The following is a 27,809-nucleotide window of genomic DNA, read 5'->3' on the forward strand; positions in this document are numbered from 1 at the left end:
TGCCCAGGAGTTTTCAGAACTTACAATTAAGCAGCATGGCTTAATAAAAACAAAAACAAAAGCCGAGTTATTTTTGCAGCCCTGGTAAGCAGGAGTAACTTCCGCGGTGGTTTTGAATTGGTCTCGAATTGGGATATTTATCCCAGCTGCTCTTTCTCACTAGTCTTAAAGGCTCCGGTAGCTTAGCAGACCTTCCCTGATATCTTTTATTCAAACACTCATCCTTCTAGAGTTCTGGCAAGTTTTTATTACCACCCCAAGAGGCGGCAGAGGGCTCCCTCCCCCTGCGGCTCAGGGTCCCTTGGCACCAACCCTCTCTTCCCAGAGCTCATGTCCTTGTGATTCGTGCTCTTTGCCAACATCTTCTCTCTGCCCTGCTGAGGTTTCTTAAGAAAGCCAGGCTCTTCCACTTTCTGAGCCACAAAATACAGTTTCTTCATAACTTCTCATTTTTTGAGTAGATATGCAGCACAGAGTCTCCGGAAGCTGTGTCCCCATAGGAACAGCCAGTTCCCTATATTTGTCCTGAAGCTACGCACAATCCCCCTTCAGAGAAGACAAAGGAGGTGGCTCGAGTGAAAGGAACCCACAGGGCTTAGGACAAGCACAAACTGGATGTGTTATGGCTTAAGCAGCTGCAGCTAAATGTCCACCAGCTGTGGCTAGCATTTTGCAACAAGTCCATTAAAATATATTGAATGGCCCGGCTGGTGTGGCTCAGCGGTTGAGCATCGACCTAGGGTCCAGGAGATGCCGGTTTGATTCCTGGTCAGGGCACGTGCCTGGATTTTGGGCTCGAGGGACAGATAAAAGGAACAGATAAAAGGCCCATGTGTCTAGAGTCTCAGAAAGGTGGGCAGGGGCCACGTCACAGCAGCGTGCTTCCCGGCTTCTGTGGTCTCAAAACAGAAGAGGCTGTGACGTGTCCGAGGGTGAACTCTGCACTTAATCTCTCCTTCCAGCTCTAGGGTTCCTCGTTAGCCCCATAAATGTCAACAACAACTGCCACCTGGTCCTCAAACATTTCAAAGTCTGTCATCCTCCGGGGAGCGCCGGATGCGTGACAATGAATTTCCTTCGTGGTGAAGGGGACCAGAAGCTTTGTTTTCTTGGATATGGATTTTGAGCTGTTTAGGAAGAAACAGAAAACGGAGAAAGAAACTAGGACCCTCCCTCCTCTGCTGCCCAAGAGATCCGGGTAGAAAGACCTGCTTCGGGAAGGAAGTCTTAGGAGGTTCGCCGAGGCCTAGCTTGAATTCGGTCTGGTAAACGGGGGGCTTCAGGCAGGGGCCTGTTAGCTGGGTGCCCTGCGGCCCGTTTCTCCTGCGTCCCCTGCGAGAGGCTGCCTGCCGCCTGTGTTCCGCTCTTCCTCGGCCTCCTGTGAACCCACCCCCGCCTCTAAATCTAATGGGTCACTCTCCTCTCTTCTCCTTTGTCCAAAACGACGCCCAGTGTGTACCCGGTGTTGCCTTGCATCTGGAATTTTCCTGTTTATGTGAATTCCCCACGCGCATGCATTAAAATCTGATTTTCTCCTGATAATCTGTCTCTGCTCATTTGATGGTTAGCCCAGCTAGAATTTGGAAGCTGGGAGAAAAAGCATTCATTCATAAATTTTTTTAGCCCCCAAGGCAGATATATCACCCGACGCCCACACCAGACTAAGGTCCCACACGAGTCGCACCAAGAACTGGGCGGGCTTTTCCTCGCCGGAGAGCAGGTGGGAGCTCACGGGCAGCTTTGACACAGTTGCCAGCCTCACTTTCTCCAGAGACCGGCTTGTCTGTGAGATCAAGGCGGGGTCAACCCACGGGCTGAATAAAGAGCCACTGGATGCTAAACCTCTGCTTGTCCCAGGATCTCTCTCCCGCTGACCTGCCAAATAGCTCCAAGAGCAAACTAACAAACACCTGAGCTAGTTTGTGTTATTTCTTTGGGTTGCAGCGTGAAGTCTTCCATTAAAATAAGTCTGTTCAGTGTACTATTTACAGACACCTCCTCCGGCCCCTGGGGAATGAGCTGAAAACACATCCGCTTCGACGTGTCCTTGGGAAGAAGCGAGGGGACGGGAACAGGGGGTTGCTGGCCGGGGCGTGGCGGAGCCCCTTGCAGTCCCTGGGCGCTGGTAGCCGCCAGGCAGCCCTTCGCGGGCGGTGTCGCCTTTGTCACCCTTGGTTGTCGTGATTGTCAACCCTGGGTTCTGAGCTCTCCACTTTCCGATGAGGAAACAAGGTCCGCAGACAGTAGACGGTGGATCCAAGGTTGAGTTGAGGCCACGCTCTAAATCCCTGCGCCACACAGCAGCATTCACGGGAGGTGGGGACTGAGTTTCATGCATCTCTTCCCTCCCGGCACAGGAATAAATAGGCCTCACGAGAGAGCCTGGGGAGGCGGCCCAGGCGGGTGGGGGGGGGGGCAGACCAGAACTTTCTGGGGTGCTAAGAATGCTCTGAAAAGGAAGGAAGGATGGGCAAAGCACTGGTAAGAAAGCTCAGAGAGTCATGCCCACCACTCAGAAAGTGTGACGTTTTACGCGTGGTAATCACACCCGGCAGTTTTCGATTTTTCTAGGCAACGGCTCCGCTTGCCGCCACGTTTCCTTCTGCCTCCTTGGTCTTGGTGTGGGGTCTTCTCTGTTTAGGTTCTGGCGGCACACGGGTTAAAGCAGCAACCTCGCTCTCACGTTGCACACTATTTTCAACCGGATTGCGGTGAACGTGTGAATTGGAGGCCGGTGCATGGAGAAAAAGACACATGAAATACCAAGTGTTTCAAAACTGCATCTAGAAGGTTTATTTTATATTTTCCAACACCTTGGTCACTGGACCTGTTACATTGATCAGCTTTCTGAGGTGATGGGGCAGATGTCCATAAAAGATCAGCGACAATACAAGCGTCTTTAACGGAGATTTAAAAGTAAAATGAAAATAGGACTCTGTTGGTTTATAGAAATAAAGAAGTATAATAAGTTCCTAATAGCAAGTTTTTAGTTTTCCAGACTATGTGTGTATGATTGATAGTATTACCAGTGGATATGTTATCCAGTATATTGATATCAAATATTATGACCAATGAATGATATTTTAATATTTTTAGCCATAAAAATATATTAAAATCTTTTTCAATAAGTATACTTTTTGACATGGTCACTTAAATTATTAATAAATTATCAGCTTTACAAAGTATCAAACTTGCTGAAGAGTAAAATATGTGGATTTCTCAGTCTAGGTTACAAAAAAGGGTTTTAAGTTTTTGATTAAAAAAATTACACAAAATTATTTGTATATCATAACCAGAGATTAAAGCAATCTTATAAAACTAAACTTATTTATTCAGCATTAGGCAGGACAATGGGATCAGGGCGACCTGCAGAGAGGCGGAGGCTGTGACCGGGAGGTGGGCTCGGTCAGGTGCCTCTGTCCCTCTCGTCACTGCATTTGCCCAGCACTCACTCCTCTCGCCACACCCAAAACCATGCCAGTGCTTCCAATATAGGTTCTAAATATAAACGTTAATGCTATAAAAAGAAATGTCTTAAAAAAAACCCAAAAAACCCCACAGGCTTGAATGGAAACACAGGATCTTTGGGATCTTAAGACTCGTCCGGTGGGAGGAGCTTCCACCTCATGGAGGGTTGAAGTTCATCATCAAAATCCTCCAGCTCCTGCTCCTTGGAGAGCTCCAGGAAAACCTAAAATGGGGTGAGAAATAGAGAGACAGGGATGTCACTCTGTCTCTTGTAGCTCCAAGCGAGCAGAAAGTGTACGTACTTCTGGTACATTTATATCCCACGGATGATAGAAGATCACTAAAACTGACCCACCTGCTCCAGCGTGGACTGTGAGAGGCTGTAGTCCTCCAGGTCGAAGCTCTGTTTAACTGCACAAGGATGGATGTACATTAGGGGTTTGTATGTTTTTATATCCAGATGGTCTCAGAAGTCAGCATAAGATACAAATAACAATTTTTAAAAAATGATAAATGAAAAGGTTAAGACAATAACTGTTGATGGTTTAAAGACAACATTCAGCTAAAAGAGCGCCGATGCATTCGCAGAGGCCTGGGGGAAAGGCGCTGGTGTTATGTCCGTATGTCGCACAGTTTTGAGATGTCCGTGTGAGAGAGGAAACGGCCCTGGGGAGGCTGCCTTCCCGGCAGGGGAGCCGGGCCTTTTGCACATTCAGCACAGGTGGAGGTGGAAGGCAGACACGTTTTGAAAAGGGTCGCACCAGAAGATTATAGAGAAAGAGGCCTGTGGTTTTCCAGGGAGCAGGTAATCCACACGGGCCTCTTTCCATCAATGCGGCTTGAACCAGATCAAGTTGAAATCCCTTCTCCTTGAGCAAAATGGACTGGGCAAGGTAGTTAAAGTCCCAGTAAGAGTCTAGCAGACTGGAAATATGCCACCAACAGAACCAGATTGGAAATATACCAGCAAAGGTACCAGGCTAGTGCTGGCCACAGTGATGCCTTTTCTTTCCAATACACAGACACACACACACACACACACACACACACACACACACACACACACAAAGACATGGAAAAACCCCAGAAAGCAAGAGTAATAATCAGACCCACGATCCCACCCCGACACACGCACACAGAATTCCTCCATTTCCTTGACACTGTGATCCTAAATTTCAATTTGAGATTTTAACTTTCGAATTTAACATTGTACCACTTTTTTTTTTTTTTTGTCATGGAGGAGGATTATTTTATGATTTGAAATTACCCGCTCTCAGGCTCTTATTTCAAAGCGCATCACTCTTACCCTTCTCTAATTTGAAGAAGGCCTGGGCTAAAGGTCGGACATCTTCCACCGGCAGCTTGTAGACCATCAGAGACGAGTACCTGGGAGGAGGGGAGGGAGGGGACGCTGACGCCACCGTGACAGAGGCGAACTGGCCCAGGCATCTCCCTCTGGCCTCGACTCTTTCTGTGAGTGTGGTTGGCGGAGGTGAAATGCGCAGGGGGACTCACAAGGAAGAGCGGGGATGGGAGTGAGACCCAGGCAGGTCAGTGCCCCAGCCCCTCGGATGGGGATGAGCAGGTACAGGGCGAAGGAAATTTCCAGATTTGCCAAAGCCACCTTCCGCCTCACTTTCTAAGCTCGACACTGACTCCTCGGCGGTGGCGTCCAACCGGGCCCTGACACCACGCAGTCGCTTCAGGTGTCCCAAGGCGGCCGGAAACCTAAGCGGAGTCTCCCGAGTCCATACCTCTCCCACCTGCCCCTCCCACCCAAACCGCCTGCCTGGCCCAGGAGACATCGCCGAGCCCCTGATTAGGAGACTAGCAACCGCTAGGAATTCAAGCACCACATAATGCCCAGCCTCTATTTTTTAAATAATTTGTTTCTCAGATAAATTCCTCTTTCCATCATTTGAAAATCAGGGAGATTTCGATTTCATTTCCTAAGATACTCTTTTATATATTCACGGAGCCACGATTCTCTTCCGTTTTGCTCGCTCCCTGCACCTCTGTGACATACTTTTATTAAGTCCTGGGCTGCACGGTGAATTACAACATTGCTTCCATATTTATACTCCACAGTAGAAATATATTTTCTGACCTTGTCATTATGACTTGTTTCTCTTTACTATTTCCCTCCAACTCCTAAATGATCTATCTTCTGCAGTAAATTGTAGTTGTTAAAAATTACCCTAAAGGTATTTTTTGAGTTTTTTTTTTAAGTGTAATACTTTTATGAGGATTGTTCTACGACCAGACTCTATATAAAATTGGAAATATCAATAAATTTGAAATAAAAGAATCAGTGTTACATCCCAGTTCTGCCACTTACTAGCCGTCAGGTGATCTAACCTAGCTACCAATTTCCATTGATTAAGGTCCCGGGAAAGGCCGGGCGCTCACGATGCCTGTTTGAAATCATCTCATTTTTCACTGGAACACCAGTATCTACTTTAGCAAGTCTCAGTGAGAATTACATAAGATAACCTGAGACCAGGGTGGTGCCGGGCACATAGTAGGACCACAACACACAACATCAGCTCTTCTCTCTAGTCGACTTTCCACAGTATCCAACAAACAAATCATTTCTTTCTTTCAGGTTTCCTTCTGGGCTAAATGTGGACTCGAATGACTCCCAATGAATGAACCTGACAAGGGAAATGGCCCTTTGATACCAGATCAAAGCCAGTCGCCGTCTTTACCTCTCCTGCCGGGCGGCCAGCGGGAACAGCCGCAGGATCTCGCTGTGCAGGGCCTCCACCTGGGCCAGCGTCTTCACCTTCATCTCCAGCAGGTAGTCTTTGCCAAATCTGCTCTTCAGGTGCTGGATGGAACCAATGCACCTGGAGGGAGGAGGCAGGAGGCAGGAGGCAGGAGGAGGTCATCAGAGAGAGAGGCGGGGAATGCAACGCCTGACACCCTTGATCTGCGGCCAGTGCGCCCCGGGGCCTCACCCTGGTCAGGGGGGTCCAGTTCTTCCCGGTGACTTCTCTGCCTGCCCCCCCTCCCGCCATGCACCTGGGGGTCAAGCGGGGGAGGAGGTGGGCACCCACCTCAGCCTGCCGGACACCATGATGGCCACGCGGTCACACACGGCCTCGGCCTCCGCCATGTAGTGGGTGGTCAGGAGGGCGCCCCTCCCCGTGTTTTTGAAGGTGGCCCGGATCGCCTGCCTGCATTGTCAGGAGAATATCGGCAGCTGAGGAAGGCTTCTGAGTAATCAGGAGTGGGCCCAGAAGAAAGCTTTCAGCTGAGCCAGGAGACCAAGCGGGGGGCGGGAGGGGCTCCCCTGGGGCGCGGCTCACCCGGCACCGTGCTGGCTACGGAAATGCCGAGCCAGAGCCAGAGCCCGGCCGTGAATAGGCTGTCGGGGGACGGAGCTGTCACAACCAGGCGGGCCGGAAATAAATGCCCGAGGAGCATGCCCGACAACCTCCAGACCCCTCCCTCTGCCCCCACCTTCGCATCTGAACGAGACCAGCCACTGTGTCCCCAGAGGCACCGTAGCTACTGGAAGATCAATGGAGCCATTAGGGTACCCAGAGGGAGCACGCTTGGGCCCTGACCATGGGTACTGTTCCCTTTAATGAGAAATGGTTAGGAAATTATCAGGGAAGGCTTTTGTGGTTTTTTTTTTCCCACCACAACTTCGACCTAAGAAATTGACATAAGTATGTATAGGTCACCAATGGAATTCAGATTTCATCCATTAAAAACTTCACGAAAATGCAAAAAATAAATAAATCGTGTAAGGGACAATGTTTGCAGGAGTAACACAATTCCCAGGCTCCCTGCAAGGCGTCCACGCGGGCCCCGACCGGGTAGGGCTCCTCACCACATCTGCTGCTGCCCCTCGGGGTCCATGCCCGTGGACGGCTCGTCCAGCAGCACCACCGACGGGTCTCCCAGGATGCTCAGCGCGAAGCACAGCTGGAAGGGGAGGAACAGCGCGTCGGGCACCGACCTGCGGGCTGCGCAGAGGAAGCCCGAGCCCCGCCCCTACCTTTCTCTTGATTCCCTGGGACAAGGCCTTCACGGGCCGCTTCTGCTGGTCCTGCAGCTTGAGTGCCTCCACCAGCCTGAAGGAAACACAGTGGACAAGGGCGGGGAGCAGGGCTCAGAAGTGTGGCTCTGAAAATAGATGCTGGGCCTTGTTACCATGGACTGGTTTGAGCCCCTGCTCCCCTCTCCCCCAATTAGTTTTTCTTCTTAAAAGATTTTAAGTACATTTCATGATATCCAAATAGCTGTCCTATGAAAGCTTATACTTAAATTTTAGTATTTTTGATAAATTTATCAATGTGGCCCGGGTCAGCGTTGACCGTCTCCCGGGAAGCCCTGAGTTTCCCATGAAGGTTGTCACTCCCAACTGTCTCCCTGGACCCCTCGGGTAGAGGACGGGTGTGTCTCCCCCCATGTACCGTGTGATGGCGACCTTGGCGTCTGCTTTCCTCAGCCCCTTCACCGCGGCGAACACCTCCAGGTGCTCCCTGAGCGTCAGGCTGGGCCACAGCGCGTTCTCCTGAGGGCAGTACCCCAGGAACCCCAGGGGCTCCCCTTCGCTGCTGCCTTTCAGGAGCACCTGCCGAGAAAAGTTCACTCTCAGCCGCTCCGGCCCGCGTCGCTCCTGCGCTTCCGTGACATCTTTCCCTTTTCAAACCTAGAAAAACTAGAGAAAGTCTCCGATCTCGTTGGCCTTAATCACCTGCAACCATTTTGCGCTGGAGGAAGGTCGTCAGAGTGTAAATTCATGGAAACACACGAATATTCAGGGGAAGTGCGTAGGGTGACCCGAGAAAGCCTGTCGGCTGGGGACCATTTCAGCAGGAGGGTGACAGGGCGCCTGCCGTGGACAAGGCCAGGGATTTGGGGCAGAGCAGAGCCCTGGGGGGAGAGATGCTCAGTGTGTTCCCGACCCCAGACGAGGGAGCAGAGTGGTCCAGGGAGAAGAGGGAGATGGGACAGTAGGGACATGGAAACCAGCTCCTGAGCAGCAAGGGAAGGCTTCCTCCAGCCACAGTGCGGGAGGAGGTCACTGCGTACGTTTCAGCAGGACAAGGGCACTGCTGGTAGAGACCCCACCGGCTGATACGCGTAGAGCTGATCTCCTGGCAGCCGCGTAGTTGTTGGCTTTATCATTAAGCTCTCACTTAACCTGTCACAATATTTCACTCCAGGATATCAATGAACGGTTACCTCTTCGGTGCCCATGCTTAAGGAGACGTGAAATACTGACTTAGGGTCCAGGTGGTGATTGCATTGGAGGGCGGGCTCCACGGAACTGGGGAGTCGGTCAGGGTCGCTGAGCCAGCAGCCTCCCTGAGGGGCCTCGGGGACACCTGCTCTCAGCCGGCTCAGAGCGCCCGTGACCGTGTCCCTCCTTCCCCTTCTGTGGGACGTCGGGCAGTCATGTTCCCGGGGGGCTTTCCCCTTGTGGGCTTGACCCCCACCACGGCGTAGTTCCACAGGCCTCGGCCTTAGGACTCTGTTCTCCACGTCCCCTGGACATGCTTTCCAAAGGAGTTCTTAAGGTTATCTATGTTCTGCACAGAGTTTGGGGGGAAATTTTTCTCTATAACTCTTGTCTCTTTGATAAACGGAGCTATTTTTCTGTTTGGCTGCCCTTCTGTGCAGTCGAATTGCATGTACAGTTCTGTCGACTTCATATCCCTGTTGCTCAACTTCGAGCCACTCCTTGAAAACACTCCCCCAAGATAGTGTATTTTTACCAAAATGTGTGTTCTGGTAACTAAGCACTTTTAACGGACAATGAATCTGATTGCTTAGTACAGGGTTTTGGGGGGTGTGTTTTTTTAAAACATCTGTATTCATGTTGCAAAGACAGTGCTCATAGAATCTGTATGAATTCTGATACTGATTTCTGATCTAATGCTGGTCATGCCCACTAAATGTCTTTGAAGGCGTGAATAATTACCCCCTTTCAGTGATTCATTTTGGTGAGTATTAAGGTGATAATTTGTGATACATTGTTCTGCCACATTAATCACTCCACTCATCTAACGAATAAATGAGATTTTGCTGCATATGATATTTTAACATCTTATAAAATTTATTTTGAACACCACTAAGTAACGTGTTTTCCACATGATTCACCTACCTCTCCAGCAGTTGGTTTAGTGTCTCCAGTTATCATTCTAATGGATGTACTTTTACCAGCTCCATTGTGTCCTAGTAATCCTAAAACTTCACCTGGGGGGAAAAAAAAGGTTACACTTAATACAAATTGATTTTTATAGTAAAATTAAGAATAAAACATAGTCTGAAATTCACTGTGTGACAAGCGTGATATGTGCTTTGTATGTATATCTCATTTGTCACAACCCCCGAGAGGTTATCATCATAATCCTTTCTTGCATATTTGGGGACAAAAGCTCTTAAGGATGAGGTCAGTTGCCCAGAGTCACACTGATGGGAAGCGAACAAGTCACTCTTGGAAGCTGGGCATGTCAGACTCTGCCTCCTGTGACCCTAAGAACTGCAATAATGTCACCAAATGAGGCCACCTAACCCCTGCTGGTCAAGCCTTCAGAATGGGCTGGCACATCCTGTTCGTTTCCTTGTGAAATGTCATGAACATTAGGGAATCGTGCTCAGGACACGGAAATGCCTGGTTTCAATGGGTCATTTCAACAGACAGCTTATGGCTTCCACCTTGATGTGACCAAGCCCCTATCCACCGACATGTGTTAATCTCTTCTAAAGAAATGAGCCACGTGAAAGGCGTCACCAAGGTCACCCCGCTGATGGGGCCTGTGCTGAACCAAGAGGTGGTCACAGGATGATTCTCATCAGGAACCATAAGGCTCGAAGGAGGGCTGGGAGCCAACAGGGGGAGAGCCCTGGCGTCCAACCTTTCCTAACGCAGAAGGAGACGTTTCTTGTGGCGATCTTTGTCGTCTTCTTGGAAAAGCAGTGTTTCTTCTTCTTGACATACTCCTTGCGCAGACAGCTGGCAATGATGACTGGTTTCTGTAAGTGACAAGGAGGTGTCTCCATCGACCCTGACAAGCTCTGCTGCGCTGCGCGCCCCCCCCCCCACTGCAAGAGCCACGCATCCAAGACGACCTTCTACTCAAGGTGACACCTCTGTTGACATTCTCCCACCGTAGCGCTTATGCTTGCAGGGAGGAGGCGGCCACCGTCCTGTCCTGCACGGGCACCCACTCAGGAGCGTGTCATTTTACGCAGCCAGCCCCTCCCCCAGGGCAGAAGCAGAGGTTTGGAGAAGCCCAGGGTCACCCGCGAAGGGGGAAGCAGCCGTGCTGCGGGCTGGGCAGCGCCCTTCCGCCAAGAGGCAGCGGTTGGCATCCCTTCACTCGGCCAAGTGCTTCCCTGGCTCTCTTATCCCACGGGAGACGAAGCGGGCGCGCGCGGCCGTGCCTGGGCTCGCTGGGGTGTAGGCGCCCCCGCCCCCCGCGGGACTCAAGCTCTGACCCCCGCGCGCCAGCCAGCGGACCGCGGAGCGTTTGCGCGCGGGGATCGGCTGGAGAGACGCCGAGCGCGCGCTCACCTCCTCGAAGGGCGCGTGGCTCAGGGCGCCCGCGGCCCCCGCGCGTTCCGCCCGCACGTCGTCGTCCTCCGCGCCCGCCGCGGGCTCCTCGGGGTTCGGGCGCGCCCCGCCGCCGCTCGGGGAGATCCTGGAGGCAGAGCCGCCCGTTAGGCACGCACCCCGGGCCTCCGTCCCCGTGCGACCCCGGGATCTGACGCTTGGGTAGCCTGGGGAGCCCCCCAGCCCCCCTTCAGGACAGTGACCCCCCTCCGCCGCCACCCCGTCCTGTCGGTGGTACCGCCGCGTTTAATGGCCACCGCTCCCTGCATGTTTCATTCTTTCTCTCGGTAGAAACATTGTTTCAAAAAGTATCGATCGTTACGCTGAGTCCCCAGGCGCTGACAATGAACTTGCGCATTGTAGCTCAACGCAGTAATGTTTCTGGGCGCCCTGGCTTTGACGCCCAACGCGTTGGCATTATTTTATTTTCACAGGGGAATTAGGTCAGAATATTTGAAGTCAGGGTGCCCCCTCCCCGCCTCCCTAAAATACAAATAAGATGCTTGATCTCCTGTAAAGCTTGGCCGTGTCTTTGGAATACGTGCCATGGCCGGTGTTTCATTCTAACTCTGCCCCTGGTACCCAGAACATGACGCCATCCTAGTCTCCCCTCCTTCCACCTCATCTCCCGTGCTGATCTTAGAGGATTCCCCCAAAGCCTTCCTTTTGTCTTGGAGGTCTCCCACCCCACCCTCTGGCGGAGGTAACCATGCAGGGGATGTGGCCTGGGAGACCCAGAGGGAAGAAGGTGCTTATGGTTGGGTCCTTGAAAGGTGCGAAAAAAGGCTCGGCTTTTAATTTCCAGGAGTAACTGAGCCAGTCTGTGGCCCACCAGCTGGAGGTCTGCACTGTCTCAGGGACAGAGCACAGTGACTGCTGCTGTGACCCACCGCTCATTCCCGGCTTCCTTTCTGGGCCCGAGGCAGTCCCTCACTGCCCAGCTATTCGAATTAACTGCTATTTAAACGGAACCAGCTGCGTGCACCTTCCCCCGGTGCCCCCCTGCATAGGGCTGGGGTGCTATCCAGGGCTTCGGGTCTGCCCGCTCCACTCTTTATCGCCTTATTCACGCACCTAGATCTCTATCGTCTGTATCGACACCTGGCTCCTGCCCCAGCCTATTCTAGCACTTGGCACTTCTTTGCCAAAGGATTAACTTATGCATGAAAAACATGAACAAATACTGATCCCCGAAATGAAATAATCCAATTTGATTTCTCCGAACCAAAAGAAGGGGTCCTTTCTCATCAATTTCTTTCCAAACTTCCATTCCAGGCACCGAAGAACAAAAAGCAGGACGACAAACTGAAGGAAGGGCTAGAAATAAAGAGACGCGCAGTTAGAAACACTGAAGGGAAACCGTTTCACGTTCAAAGCGGGTTAGGAATCACTGGACTGCTACAAAGATGCATTGGGCAAAATCGTTACCAGTTTCTAAGAATCTGTTCGCCAAATTGCGAAACTATCAAATTCACCCTCGATCTTGTTGACAGAAACAGGAAGCAAATATAATCATGTGATGCCATCACTTTAAGTCATTTCCTCTAATAGCTGTACAGTGTTCTTAATTTTTAAGAATTGGGAAACATATTATCTGGTTAGTTGATCCTTATAAAAAACGTTGCGTTTTTACAAATATTTTATCTCTGTGGCTACAAATACCTGCCTATCCACCTCAATAAAAAGTTTCGCTGTGTTGGGTTAAAATGGTTTGGGTTAGTAAAACACGCGATAAAGTTTAAAGAAGACGGCGTTCTCACAATTAGGAGTATCAGGAAGGGCTCTGAGGCTGCTTGTTCAAGGCTAGAAAACAGTAAAAGCTGCAAAAAGAAAGACAGACCAGGGTTAAACAGAAACATTTTCATTTTGTGAATTTTAGCCATATGAATGTGAATCGGCCCACTGAACAGCCCTATGGGCAAATGCCCCCTGGCTTCGCCGAGAGTATTGGCTACGCGTCCATCTCAAAATGTGGGGCGAGGGGCTCCCTCCCCCAGTTTATGAGCCACGGTGCTTTTAGTCGAAACAATAGGATTTCGCAGTTATTCATCTCCTGGTGAGAGAATCTTGGGGGTCTGTGCTAGCCCCCCCAAACATTAAGAGAGAGAGGCAAGATTTCTCTGTATCACACGGATATGGAGAAATCTTCACACACCTCTGGCCCCCACTGTTCCTTTCCTACGGCCCGTTTCTTCCCTGTCCCTTCCCCGTGGCCACCTCTTCTGTCCCATACGGCACCTTCCTTCCACGGGTACTCATACAGGTATCAGTCAGCTAGAAAAGGACGGTGGAGAGGTCCTCTAGAACCCCGAACCCCCTAAGATGAGACACGTTTCCTCGGCCGCCTTTTAGGGCTGAGCGTGCCCAGGAGCGTACACGGCTCCGCTTGGGTGTGAAGGCCGCTCTGTGTCTTCTCGCTCCCCGCCCGTCGTTTGGGGCCAGCTGTCCTGTTACGTCAGCTGAGGCTCGCTGTCCCATCTGAGGGAGACCCCGTTGGGGCCCCCGAAGCAGAAATCTTCAAACGTCATACATATTTAACATGCTGCAGAGTCACAACCCTGAGCAAAGTGTTCCCCGCGGGCCCTGAGCTCCGGGACAGCGGAGCAGATGGTGGCGTCACTTACGTAAAAAGATAAGAGCAGGGAGCCAACCAACGTGCCTTGTGGTATAAAAAAGATGACGAAATAAAATGCAATATGTCCAGGAAGGTCCACCACAAATAAGAACACACAGAAGATGGTGATCTAAAGAAAAATACAAATAGGCAGGTTAACCACTCTGAACGCCAATAGATGCTCCAAATTCAGGTGGCTCATCCTCTTGGAGAGAGTCCCAATTTCTACTCCAAACTTGGAAACCACGCCAAAATCAACGGATCTCCGCTGACTTTTCTCCTGGTGACTTAGCCACAGCCCTTTGGCCCTGGAGCATCGTGGGCGAGACCTCACTGGATAAATCTGGGACCTAACGGACAGAACGTTTTAATTACAGAAAAGGGGAAAAAAAAAGGGGTGCATATTATTTGTGGAGGTAAAATTCAGACTAGTATGTGAGCCAGAATCGTAAGCAAACATTGAAATGGATGTCCAGCAGCAATACGGCCGCAGTGAAAGGAGGCCTTTGTTAACTACGGCAACGGAGAAACGTAAGCGTTTAATCACCCGGAGCGGCTTAGTAGGAGTCCTAACGTACAAAATCCAGGGATGAGAGAAAGTCACAGGTACATCTGACACTCTCAGACTTCTGAACTGTTGTCCTGCCTAAAAGTTTCGGTATACTTCTAATTTCTCTCTGGTACAAACCATCCCGTTTATGTCTTCCGGAATATTCTTCCTAAAAGTGTGTCTCTGATTATATATATTTTATTTTTATTTTCATTTTTTTATTTTTTTTTCTGGACTATGAGTTTCCACGGCTTCCCACAGTCCGTACAAGAATTTTTTAAAAAGTTAACTTGAGAGCGAGAGGAAGAGACAGAGAGAAACATCGATCTGTTGCTCCGCTTGCTCCCGCCCCCATTGGCTGCTTCTTGTACGTGCCCGGACTGGGCATCGAACCTGCAACCTTGGCATAAGGGAATGACGCTCTAACCCACCGAGTGCCCGGCCAGGGCTGCAGAATAAGCTCTCGAGCCCATTATTTAAGGCCGGTCGTGGCTCCAGCCACTCTGCTCGCCGTGCCAGGCCCCGCCCGCTGCAGCCCCCTTTCTGCCCACGTTCAGGCCGAGTGTCACCGGCAGTTAGACTTGCTCCCAGCCGCCCATTCCCGCCCCTGAGGGTTTCTGTCCGCCCATCATTATCTATTTGCATCGCGGCTCGTCTCCAGCTGTTGAAATCTAACTCTTCTTCAGGTCTGAGTTCCTAAAGGAAATCTCTGCTCTTATTTTGTGAATGACTCACTCCCTTTTCTGGTTTTCACAGACCCCCTCGTGACTCAGTGGCCTTGGACTTCTGCAGATGGATGGTGACTCCATCACCTTTGCCTTGTCACTCAGGCTTAGGAAGAGGCCGTTTACCCTCTGGGCGCTCTTTCAGTGTTAAAACTGTCAACGACAGGAAATTAGAATAGATGCTTACAGGTTATGTATGTATTTCTTCCTAATTAAGATACATGTTGTTTTATGGAATGAATTCCCAGTGGAGAGTTGAAGTTGCTTCTAGCTTTAACTATGCTAGTTACAGTATCTGCATAACTTCAGGGCGATCTTTGGGGTTCTTTCTTTCTCAGTAAAAAGAAGCTGCAGGTGGTTTCCAGGCTTCCTTCTATTAACTGCTTTATGGTTAGTGAAGAAAGATGTGGCCACTTTTAAAGAAAGGCCGGGGTAGAAATAGGGAGAGAAAAATATGTAGATTTTGAAAAGGCAAACTTTAAATATTTTAGACTGTAAACATTAATGTATTCTACCAAGGGCAAATTTTAAAGTATTAGCTCAGAATCGTGTGTTACATATATAAAATAAATGTTCCAAAGAAACATACTTACAATAAAGTAGCCCAAAGACCAAATGCCACTATTTTTCCTCCCCTTGCGAAAAATGAACGAAATGATATACGTGAAGAAGATAAGGGATATGGCATAACCCATAGCACATGGGATCTGAAATAAACAGGAAGGTGAGGTTTAGTTAAAGACAAATGCAATCTAGGAAAACATTTAGGATTCAAAACATCGGCCCAGCACAGGGTTTTATAGTGATTAATAAGGCAAGACAGCGTGACTATCAGTGAAAACAGTTTGCGTCTTCCAAGGTTCTGATTAAATCGTACAATGACATCTGTTCGATGAATATTGTAACTTACTTGCAAAACCTGATTTAAGTGGTAAAATATAGAGTCTTCAGGGCTTAAAAGGAGGTCCAGTAAATACACAAAAAGGAACATCAGCCAGTACAGTGGGACGTCCACCAACGCCTGCCCGAACCAGTAGGCCGAAGGGAAGAGCCCCGAGACCCGTAGCTGGGACCCAACTCTGTTCTGAGTAGGAGACAGAAAATACAAAACGGCATTTCAGTGGGAGGTTTAAGAAAATGTGGATTATGGAAGACAATATTCAAAGCAAATCATTCATTTGTAATAATTCTGCATCACGGCTACCCACGTTATCTGGGCCCCAGGATATGAATCATCCCAAACATAAACGCTGGGTTTGCAGTGCTGATGTTCGCCAGACGCCCGATAGAAATGCATGCAAGGAGACCTCAGAGCAGTCGACACTTGGGTCAAGAAAACAGTGGTTACTGACTTGTGGGGTAGGGTGGGAGAGTTGATCTAAGCAGCTATTTTTTAAAATATGTTTTTATTGACTTCAGAGAGAGGAAGGGAGAGGGAGAGAGAGAAACACAAATGGGCTGCCTCCTGCACGCCCCCTACTGGGGACCCGGGGCTCGAGCCAGCGACCTGGGCCTGTGCCCTGACCGGGAATTGAACCGTGACCTTCTGGCTCAGAGCGATTCTTCTCTGACACAGTATGAACTGTGCTCTCTCTCTCTTTTTCCTAGTTGCATTTAAATAAATAAATATATATATTCGCTTCATTCTTTTAATCTCAGTAAATGACACGTTAGGGTAGTTTTTCTGTAGCACACGTTCAAATATTGATGACCCATCCGAATATTTGTGTATATGTACATAAATATAAATGCCTCACACATATAAATATATTTTGTATCCCTTCTCATTCTCTGAGTAAACTACTAAATTACATATTTTAAAACAACTTATCCAGTGATGTGGTTTGGGGCACAAATTAAGCTTTAAGCCTTTCTAATAATTTTGAACATATTTTTTCCTTCTAAAAATATTTACATTCATTTGTTGATGGCCACTGATTAGCTAAATGATGCTCCTGTCTGAGACATGATTTGACGTAAGGATTCCTATCAAAATCTCCCCGGCAGTTTTATGGAAAATCAATTGCTGATATATGTATGGGTTTATATCTGAAATGTATGTTCCATTTTATATATTTATATGATTACCCTTAATGAATACAGCACATTTTTAGTTACTGTAACTGTGGTAAGCTTTGACGTCAGAAGCATGTCTTCCAATTTTGTTTTAATTTTTCAAAGTTATTTTATGTTCAGGTCTTTGCATACTCATACATTTTAGAATCATTCTGTGTAATCTACCGATTTGTCTATGCGTTATATTTCCACTTACAGAACTTCCTTTTATTTTTACAACTTAGGATTTACGTCTGAATTGGCTGCTCACGTAAACATGTATACACAGCCTCTTGAAAAGCCCTGGCGTCACATCACCCTCAGCATGTAATCAGGCGGAGCAGGGAGCGTTTCCGTCGCTCGCCGTTACCTTGTAGTCGTCGATGCTGCTCATGGCGATGTAAGGAACACAGCTGGATGACAGAAGCAACCAGAACATGGACGGCATCACGAACTCAAACGAGCTGTACAGTTCCTTTGGGAAATGCAAAGAATCGAATGAGCTCAATGAACAAATTCAAAGGTCAGTTTCTGGAAAACATTTTAAAAAGCGTTAAACGGACTATGTACACCTCTGCCTACGGCCCCCTTGTTTCCAAACCCTTTACTGTCCCTCCGGTTTTGAAGGCTGACTTTTGGCTTGGTACCCACGTTTGTGGGTAAGAAAGTGACTTAAAGGAGGTAAGAATTACTAATAGGACAGAGCTGGAAAGTAACAGGAGTAAGGCCTTCCATCTTCTTTATGACTCTAAAAATGGGTTCTGATGCTAACTCATGATGAGAACTCGCAGCTGAAACACTCAGTTTCCACAGCGATCGGTGTCATGGTTCCGAATGTAACTGCTTGACTCCAACAGCACATCGGCTATTTTACGGGCCTAGTGGCCGCAAGCCGTCGTCTTAGGGACAGCAGCGGGGCCAGGAAAGCATCGGCTGGGGCTTCCGAAGTCGCGACGAGGCTCTGGAAGGGACGTAACGTCGCCGAGGAAAACCTTTGCCCCTGGTGACACTGCCGCTCCTGTGTATGACCATCGCTAAGGACCGGAGGCCCACACACCCTCTGGGAGACGGTCCCCGCTGTCTCACGATGCGCGTAGTTGTGGTTTCGTCAAACGCAGGACTGGCAGGGTCATAAGCAGAGGCCGATGGTCTTCAGCCTGGCCGCCACGGACACGCCTGTCTCCACAGCAAGGCGAGGGCGGAGTTGTTTGCCAGGCTGTCCCCAGGACACCTGCGTGCTGGGGGTTGGGGGGACTCTGTGCAGATCCACTGGCTTTGGGCCGGACAGAGCAAGGCCTGAAGTCACGGGAAACCCTTCCGTGCCAGCGAGGAGGTAGATCTGAGTCGAGTATAACGCGAGTCGCTGGAGATGCGAGTTCAAGTTCAGATGCTGGGCGTATAAATGAAGGTCAGCTGGCCGGCTGGTAGCCGCGGGCTGGCCCCAGCGAAACGCGGTGGTTTATGGATGAACGTCCCGGGCGGCATCTCCATTACCGGCTCTTCCCTCCGAGCCCAGGGCACTGAAAAAGCCTCCGCGGCTGTGTCGGAGGTTAATGAAGTAAGTCATAGCACGCATCCTAAAGTGAGTTCATCTTGGATGGGTGACCGACACTTTTTGCCGTCATGGGTAAGTTTTCTGAAGGGAGTTTTTATTCCCTGAGCACACAGTGAGGTGTGTGGTGGGAAGGAAACGCAAGATCTTTCTAGAGCCTATGAAAATAACGATGGACACGCGGTCCGCTTCCTGTACACGCAGGCGGCCGGCTGTTAGCCGTGTGCATCCCCGGGCAGGCTGACGGGGCGGGCGCAGGCCGTGTCCTGACCCCGACGCCGACGTCTGCGTTTAACAGACGGCGGGCCAGCGCCCTCCCTGCTCCCGGCCCTGCCCCGGGCGCACGGCGCTGCATCGTGTTAGAAACACAGGCCGGCGGCACCCTCGAGGAGCGAGAAACAGAGTTAGGGAAAAGTCAAACTGGAATAATTACAGACTCTGGTGGGTACCCTGGTCTCCAAACGTAAAGGGCTGTGTACGTTCCATTTACCTGGGCCCTTTCCAGAAATAGGATTTTTTTTTTTTTTTTTTTTGCCTTTATGAAAAAGCTGGTTTGGTCTGGAGTAAGCCCTAGGAATTAAATTTTTCAAATCCTCACCCCAGGATATTTATTTTTTCGATTGAGTTTTTAGAGAAAGTGGAAGGGGGGAGAGAGAGAGAGAGAGAGAAACGCTGATGTGAGAGACACATCGACTGGGACTGGCTGCCTCCTGCACAAGCCCCGACGGGCTGGGGTTCAGACCTGCACCCAGGTATGTGCCCTTGACTGGGAATCGAACCTGTGACCCTTTGGTTCGTGGGCTGATGCTCTAAACGCCGACCCACACCGGCCAGGGCAGAAATTAATATTTTTGACAAGGAACTGAAGTAATTTTAATGTAACAAGTCTACAATTCTAGCCTGAATTTGTCCTGAAAGTTTTTTCTTTTGTAGCATTTATAAAAGTAATAATAAGGCTTCTACTCCCCCCTCCCCCTCCCTCCCCCTCCCTCCCTCTCCCTCTCCCCCTCCCTTCCGGCCTTCCTGCCTTCCTTCCTTCTTGTGTTAGTCGCAGTGCTGCAAGATTTCACTTTCATTTCCTCACATTCTCTTTGAAAATATATTTTGTTAGTTCTATTTTGCACTAAAAAATATTGAAGCTCTGAAAATCACATTGATTTCCCAAAGCCACACAGCTAGCACGAATCCAAATGCTGATTTACCCCGCAGTGGTTTACTCAATAAGAATAAAATTCCAGCACTGGAAAGAGCCACCTGGGAGATGCCTGGGGGAGGAGAGTACTGAGAGTAGATACCTACCGGGAAAAGGATAGTTCTGTGAGTTTGGATGCGTGCGGAGGGTTTAACCATCCTGAGTAGCCCGTTACTGACAATATCCACAAGAACGGGGAAGCAGTTCAGTCTTTTGGTATTGCACGTTAATGAAAATCTGTAATTCTAAAATACAAAAGGCAAGGTTAGACATTCTCAGAGATCTTCATTTTTTATTTTTATTTTTTCTAAAGAGGTCAAAATTCAATATTTTAATTAAAAAATCATGTTTTTAAGATGGCGTTAAATAATCAGAACAAAAACAAGCACTGCGTCGGTAAACCAAAACATGTACCTAGGCTATCAGGTATGTGGCTTAAGGCTAGAATCAAATATTATTATTGTTTAAGAATAAAGCAGAAGTTTCAGTTTCAGTATATGTGCATTCGAAAATCCTTGAGAAGAAATACATATTCTTTGGATGTAAATATGCTCTTGACTGTGGGTAGCGTACAGTGTTTATTTTGCTAATGCACACAGTTTGCGTTGGTAGACAGTGATTGATATATGAATTATTTATCATACTAATGACTACAATTAACTAAGTAATAAATAAAAGCAGTGTTTGTTTTTAATTTTGCTTCCTAAGTTGAAGGCCTGAGTGTAGATAGTTTATTAGCTTTGCACACCGTTAGGAAAGATTATTTAATAGAGACCAGCATACCTTTCCCTGACCAGACACTATGATGGCTCCGTTGTAAGATGGGTCATCTAGGCCATTTCTACTTCCAGATGCATCCACTTCCAAAGCTATGTTCTGATGCTCCACGGAATGTATAAAGTCGTCAATGCTTGCCCCTAAATTGTAGTTAAATGTGTTAGGTATCTCAAAACTAAGAAAATCAACATCAAGTTGTGCAGCGAAGTTAAAATGAATGACCTTGTGGCATACTTACTGTAATATAAACTGTGAGGATGTTTTTCCACATGAGAACATGTCTGCTACTGTGAATTAAAAAATCTACTCACTTCTATGGAGTTTACTTTATAACATATTTATTCATTTATGATCACTGCCATATGGTGCATTTGGAACAGATTTTTTTTTCTAGAAGATTTCCATGAGTAGCCATACCAATACAGTTTTAATGACACAGATAATTTCTGTTAGTTAACCACCAAATTTGCTAAATCTCATTTCACTACCGCTAGATTATTAATTGATTTTCAAAGTGTATCTTGATATAAGAAGACAACTTATTGAGTAGCTACAGAAAGAGCTCCATGGACCTTCTTCCAAGAAAATAACCATAACTTGTAAAAATTACTTAAAAAAACACACAACCCAACAAGTTAAAATCTTTTGATTGTCTTAAAGGCATATAGAAAATGAAAAATAAAAACCTTATTTAAGAAAATCTATTAAATCTGGGCAAGAACACTAAGAATCTGTGGCAAAAACCTGCAGGTACCTTTACAACGTATGCCCCCGTTTTATTACCTGTATGATTGATGACTAGTAACTGAGTGAGAGGATCCCGTGGTGGTTGCCCAGGAGCCAGGAAGTATAAGTGAGGAGCAAGTTCCAAAGTGTAATTTATTTCGTATATTTTCCAGGTGATGTACTGTATCAGAATAGGAAAAAATCCAATTCCTAGAATCAATAGCCTACGCAGAAGAACATTGCCGGGTGTGAATGCTCAGCCGTTTACCAGCCTTCTCACAGTGTCTAGGCGGGTGCTACCTGAAAGAGGTCGGCGCTGGGAAAAGTGAACGACCGCTCTGCCCACCACTTATTAAGCAATCTGTCCTCTCCCGACCGCTAAACGCGAGATGGCAAAATGGACACTTAGCCTTCTGTGCGCTTCCCCTGTCCCTCCCTGGCCAGAGCGCCTCGCAGTCTCCAGGGAACCCGCCCCCGGCCCCGCCGCTTCCCGGGATCCGGGGCCCTGTTATTCGCAGGCACTTTATACTCAGTTTTCTTCATAGTCCCTATTTTTCTTAGTGATGACTGCATGGTTTCTCGAATCACCGGGCCTAAATGTTCAACTGTATTTTACTCTTTATTTTCCTGAGTTCTCCATTTCAAATAAGTTAAAAAATTTAAAATTATATTTTCATTAGATCTTATTGTGGAACCTTTCTCCACGCCTAATTTCTAGTTTTACAAGACATCTTTTCACCATCCTTGCGAAAGGATGGGCATCTCTTGAGACGCTGTTATCCGGTGTTGCCGGGTGAGGCTTAAAGACTTTTTAACAAAATCAGGCTGATCTCCTAGTCAAGGATTTTCAGTGAATTCTTGTTATTTATTTAGCAAGTACTTATGGAGATTCTATTATGTGCCAACTCCCCTATTTCTTCGACGCTTCATCAACGTATTCACAGACGAGGCCCCAATCCATAGCCAAAATACTGTGGGCACTAGGGTGCTAATGAGAGGTGACATGATTCTTAGGAGCAGGGATAACGCCTGTTATGCACACAGTAGGTATGGGGACTGAGCTACCATCACTTGGGAGGGCTGGAGGGAAGTTACGACATGTAGGTTAGAGCAAGTGGGACGTAATGGGGGAGTCAGGACTTCCAGGGAAGAGTCGGTCACTTGACTAGATACCGACTAAAATGAGACATTAACCTATGAATACTGGGAAATAAAGATCTACATCCCAATGTTTCTGTCACCTGCCACAGACAATCTAAAGGAGAGCAAATAATACAGGAGAACTTACATTACTTTAACTTTTCCACTATAATTGGCTCTGAGACATTATAAATTCCACCTGCCAGTAGATAAAAACTAGGGCCATGAACTAGACTGAGTATTATACTTTATCGAGTTTTGTAAATACAGAAATTTATTTATTTTTGTTTGTTTTCTCGTGGTTTTAGACCTTAATTTTTAAAAATGCAATGACTAAACAAGAGCTATGGTGCTCTGATACTCACAGTGATAAAAGAGCTTTCCTTTCATGCTTTAGCTTTAACAGGCGGACCCTTGCAATTGCAAGGATTTGCTGTCCCCACAGAGCCATGCCACCTACTGTTTCTCTCGTCTCACTAAGTGAAGAGAGAAGTTTTTCCATCTCAACAAGCCCGTCTGTGTCTGCAGCTCCTTCTGCTTGTGCTTCTCCAGATGTGGCAATATCTGCAACACACAAAATAAGTAACGCAGAAGTTCTCACTTCACATGGACTTTATTGAGCTTACCATAGGCACCTGTTATACCAAGGATGCCACAGATAACGTCTTCCCATACTGTAGGCATTGTGTGCTATTGCTGGCTGTTGCCATGAACTAGAAAAATAGAGGGAAGATTCATTTCTTGAACAAAAAAGACTAGAAAGAAGATCTTAGATAATTCGGATACAGAATACATTAAAGAGGCTAAGATAAGTATGCAGGATCGTCATAGTATCTAGATGTGACTTAGAAACTGGATAAAGGAATTATCTTAGGTGTTCACCTAGAGAAAGAAGCTACAAATTGACATGCTACAAACTGGGGGTTAACTGTAAATTTAAAAAATGAAGTTTCAGTCCAGCCGGCGTGGCCCGGTGGTTGAGTGTTGACCCACGAACCAGGAGGTCAGGGTTCGATTCCCAGTTGGGGCACATGGTTGGGTTTCAGGCTTGATCCCTAGTAGGGGGCGTGCAGGAGGCAGCTGATCAAGGACTCTCATCATTCATGTTTCTATCTCTCTCTCCCTTCCTCTCTCTGAAATCAATAAAAACATATTTTTTTAAAAAAATGAAGTTTCAGAGACATATGAGACACTATCAAGCATGCCAACATATACCACCACGTGCAATAAGGGGAGTTCTAGAAAGACAGTACAGAGAGAAGGGGACAGAAAGCATCGTTGAAGAAATAGTGGCTAAAGTCTTCCAAAATGTGACGAAACTCTCTAATCTATACATGTAGGAAGCTCAGCAAATACCACGGAGGGTAAACGGAAGGAGGCCCACGCCTGAACACATCGTAGCTGAAGCCAAAGACAGAAAGAGAGTCTTGGAAGCGGCAGGAGAGACACAACTCATCACACAAAGAAATAGAGCTGGCTTCTCACCAGCAACCAGGGAGGCCCGCGGAATGGTGACACCCTGAAAGCGCTTGGAGAGAGATTTAGAGCAAGTGTTTTGTCTGCAATTGCTGCTGGAAAATGGGATCCGACGAGGGCTCTGAGCCTCGGGTAGAAGGAAGTGGGCCATCCTTAATATCAAGGCAATACTGGCAGTGGAGGTGACAAATGTGACAGGGAGGCATTCGCCTTAATGTGTACTTGTCCGAGAAGGGCCTTAATCATGGAAACCTACATGCTGCAATCATGCCATTGGAATGGTGTCTTCTTTTTCATTGATTGACTGATTTAGAGAGAGGGAGGAAGGAGGGGGGCATCGATTTGTTGTTGGGATTATTGATGCATTTCCATTGGTTGATTCTTGTATGTGCCCCGACTGGGGCTCGAACCTGCACTTTGGGTTTATCGGGATGAAGCTCTAACCCACTGAGCTACTCAGCCAGGGCCTGAAACGGTGTCTTCTTGAAGTATATGCTGCACTAGGTGTTATGAATACATTTACACGATACTTTGCATGCATTTTACTTACCTGGTTCATCGATAGTTGATTTTCCTTCTAGTTTCAGGAATACCTCATTCAAGGTGGTCATGGAAACACCATAATTCTCAATTCCCAGATCAGGACAGAGATCGAGATTCTCATAAAGCTCTTGAAAAACACACATACACAGCAGCAAATCAAAAAACAGAAATCAAAATCAAACTGAGGACAACTTTGCAAACTGAAAAGAGCAAATATATCAAATTATACTTGGGATATGTCAGACGTTTTAAAAACGGACATTTTACGATAAGGAACATTCTCCAAATCCATACATTCCTTTTACATTTCATATTGTGCTACAGTCCATACATTAACTTCTTTTGATCAAATATGAATTTATATTTATTTGTATTTGCATTAAAATTTCATTTTAGTTATTTTCTGACTTGCTTTTGAAATTTAACGAGCAACAGAACTTCAGATTTCTTCCGACCCCAAGCCTAATTAATTGAAGAATCTTCTGCAGAGAACAGGTACAAATAGGAGCCAACAAAAGGGATTGAAGTGATTTTTGAGAATTAGTTGGATTGTGTAGAACCTCCTTCATTTCAGAAAATATCTGTCAAAGGAAGTACCCAGTTTACAAATCGTTTTTAAAAGATTTCTTCTTTTGACTCTGGAAGAGAAATTCCCAAGCCCGCATGGACAGAGAATGAGGGACGGGCCCAGGATCCTCCTGGAACAGAGGGAACCGCGGCAGTTCTGTAGCACTCACTCTTTAGTTCTTCCCCCAATAATAGTTCTGCATCCGTCGCTGTTCTTAAAACAAGGAGCAATGTCCCGTCGGTATGAATTTGAATTATAACTTTTAATTAAATGAAGCTTAAATAAAAGCCCAATTTTAAACCCTAGTATGATTACAGAGCTCCTGTGGCTTCACCCTGGAGCTATCCCTGGGCAAAAAGAGACATTAAAAGCTTTCTGTCTGGTGTTTGTTTTGTTTTTTTAAATTTATTTTTATTGTTGAGAGTATTACAGATGTCCCCCATTTCCTCCCTTGCCCCCCTCTACTAGGCTCTTGTTCTACCCCAGGCCTTCTGTTTGTTTTTTTACTTAAATTAATTGGGGTGACATTGATTAATAAAATTACATAGGTTTCAAGTGCACAATTCCACGATACATCATCGGTATATTGCATTGTGCGCCCACCACCCAAAGTCAAATCTATATAAAAGCTTTTCTGTGCGGATTAGAGTTTCGTATACAGAAACATAGAGAAATAAGATTTAAACTGCAAATGAGTATTACGAGTCATTCTTCTGTTTCTCTAAAATTATACAATCCTCTAAATTATAACTCTTATGAAAACATCAATTAGGGTTTGATTAACACTTTGCCTGATGGTTCTAAGAAACACTTGTGCTGTCACCATGAAATGCGTATTTGAATGACTTTGGGGGGGTAATTTTGTGTCTCTGTTGCCCACACGCAGGGTAAGGTTAATTATTTCCACCCTTCAGCGCAGGCCCTCGCCGGGCCCCGTCACCAGGGAGCAGATTCCCTGAGTGATAAACATAACTAGTAATTATTTTCTTTTTAAATTAAACTACTTTGAGATCATTTTAAATTCACATGCAGTTGTAAAAAATAATACAGAGAGATCTGTATACTCTGATAATGTTTTAAAAAGCCACAGTGTAATATCACAACCAGGGGATTAACACTGATACAATCAGGATCGAGAACGGTGCCATCGCCACCGTGATCACGCGATCACCCCCCGGCTCACCCCGAGGGACCTGACACAGATCGCAGCTCCCTGCTTCTCCCGGGGGAACCGAAGAGTTGAGAGAGGCCCTTCGAGTCCCCCACCCGGCTGACGGGGGACCCCTTGCGCGGAGCCCGCCGTGAAGACAGGGGCGCCCGCCTTGCCTGTGCGCAGACGGGCACAGAGACGGCAAGGGCTGTGAACACGCGTCCGCCCCGGGAGCTCCAAACGAAGGGCCGGGTAAAGCTCCAGAGACCGGCCCTCGGGAAACGAGCTCTATGACTCAGCCAACGGATGATTCAAAACAGCCGTGAAAGCAAACGATGTGCTGGCCCCAAGCCCCGGAGTTCTCACAAAGGCCTTGTCAGGAGAAGAACAAGCCCCATCACGGGGCTGTTTCACATAAGGGTTAAGCCATTTGGGTTCCTGCCCGGCGGTGAATACCAGAACATTCTGCGGCACGCTGCAAAGGAAATGAACTGAAAACACTCCTTAGAGTGCCCAGGCGTAGGGCAACAATGAGGACAGAGTATTTCCCACCGTGGGCGAAAAAATCTAGTTCTTGTGCATCATGGTTTAAAAACCTGAGCACACCGTAAGCTCTCAGTAATGTTAGTTATAATAATTATCACTGATACTGTTATTACGAATAATATTTGTGTATTTCATTTCAGGATGCTCACGCACAGTACCTGGAAATTTATTTGTTCTCTCCAAAGGCAATGTATAGACAAGCCTTCCTTCACTTGCTGCTGATAATTTGGCATCAGGGATGTGCTGCGTAACGATGGATGTGATTTTTTCTTGAGCACACGTTTCATTCAACTGCAAACTGGTGTGAAAAAAAGAAAACGACGTATGTTATTTGACATCCTCTCCTGTCGCATGAAGAAAATGACTAGTCTCTATGAAACAAAGAATCAAATAAAATCTAATGCAGGGAATAGGTCACCCCAAAATGAAATGAGGACAAAAAATATCAGACTGTCTATGCACAGGGAGGGAAAGCAAGGAGTGAGCCCATCAGGATTCCCGGCCAGATTATTCGGCGACAGTGCCCCGAGAAGGTCGCGTCGACTCAGCCTCTTCAGGGGAGAGTAGCCACAGAGCAGACACCAGGGACACAACGCAGCCGAGTCAGGGCTACACGAGACGAAAGTGTTTAAAGGCTCTCAAACTGCTGAGGGTGAATGAAACAGCACCATCCTGCTCTTATTTATTTTTCTTTACTTTTTAAAAAAATATATGTTTATTGATTTCAGAGACAGGAAGAGAGAGAGAGAAACATCAATGATGAGATTCATTGCTGGGCTGCCTCCTGCACACCCCCTACTGGGGATCGAGCCCGCAACCCGGGCATGTGCCCTGACCGGGAATCGAACCGCGATCTCCTGGATCCTAGGCCGATGCTCAACCGCCGAGCCACGCCAACTGGGCTCATTTATTTTTCTATAACCATTACTTGCAACTAAGAATTACTACTCCCACTTTATAAGTGAGAAAACTGAGTTTCAGGCAGCTTATTTAATTTCCCAGAAGAGATTAAAAAGTAATTTTAACTTTGGATTTGGATATGAAACTGAAATTTAAACGATCCAGGCTCAGTTACTGCCTCTACCCCTCATTAACCGAGCGAGCCTACAGTGTCACCTGTAGAGTCAAAGCAACAACAGTTCCTACCGCAT

General features: G+C 47.4%; 1 protein-coding gene across 1 annotated transcript in view; it reads right to left on the bottom strand.

Moving 5' to 3' along the window:
• Window positions 1–3,563: 3,563 nt before the first annotated feature.
• Window positions 3,564–27,809, bottom strand: part of LOC107528386 (ABC-type organic anion transporter ABCA8-like) — a 44,572-nt gene continuing 20,326 nt past the window's right edge. The window contains exons 15-37 of the mRNA XM_087825675.1: window positions 26,817–26,956; window positions 24,402–24,521; window positions 22,741–22,939; window positions 21,293–21,459; window positions 20,516–20,649; window positions 19,840–19,977; window positions 17,359–17,463; window positions 15,844–16,017; window positions 15,527–15,640; window positions 13,669–13,788; window positions 12,805–12,864; window positions 12,270–12,361; window positions 11,006–11,132; window positions 10,347–10,464; window positions 9,593–9,684; window positions 7,896–8,056; window positions 7,478–7,553; window positions 7,310–7,404; window positions 6,528–6,647; window positions 6,177–6,317; window positions 4,775–4,854; window positions 3,824–3,879; window positions 3,564–3,691 (exon numbers count right to left, since the gene is read on the bottom strand). Coding sequence (XP_087681801.1) covers window positions 3,593–3,691; window positions 3,824–3,879; window positions 4,775–4,854; window positions 6,177–6,317; window positions 6,528–6,647; window positions 7,310–7,404; window positions 7,478–7,553; window positions 7,896–8,056; window positions 9,593–9,684; window positions 10,347–10,464; window positions 11,006–11,132; window positions 12,270–12,361; window positions 12,805–12,864; window positions 13,669–13,788; window positions 15,527–15,640; window positions 15,844–16,017; window positions 17,359–17,463; window positions 19,840–19,977; window positions 20,516–20,649; window positions 21,293–21,459; window positions 22,741–22,939; window positions 24,402–24,521; window positions 26,817–26,956 — 2,728 coding nt within the window. The 3' untranslated portion in view covers window positions 3,564–3,592. The remainder of the gene's footprint in view (window positions 3,692–3,823; window positions 3,880–4,774; window positions 4,855–6,176; window positions 6,318–6,527; window positions 6,648–7,309; window positions 7,405–7,477; window positions 7,554–7,895; window positions 8,057–9,592; window positions 9,685–10,346; window positions 10,465–11,005; window positions 11,133–12,269; window positions 12,362–12,804; window positions 12,865–13,668; window positions 13,789–15,526; window positions 15,641–15,843; window positions 16,018–17,358; window positions 17,464–19,839; window positions 19,978–20,515; window positions 20,650–21,292; window positions 21,460–22,740; window positions 22,940–24,401; window positions 24,522–26,816; window positions 26,957–27,809) is intronic.

This window comes from Miniopterus natalensis, chromosome 17 (assembly GCF_054644295.1).
Source record: "Miniopterus natalensis isolate mMinNat1 chromosome 17, mMinNat1.hap1, whole genome shotgun sequence".
Taxonomy (NCBI): Eukaryota; Metazoa; Chordata; class Mammalia; order Chiroptera; family Miniopteridae; genus Miniopterus; species Miniopterus natalensis.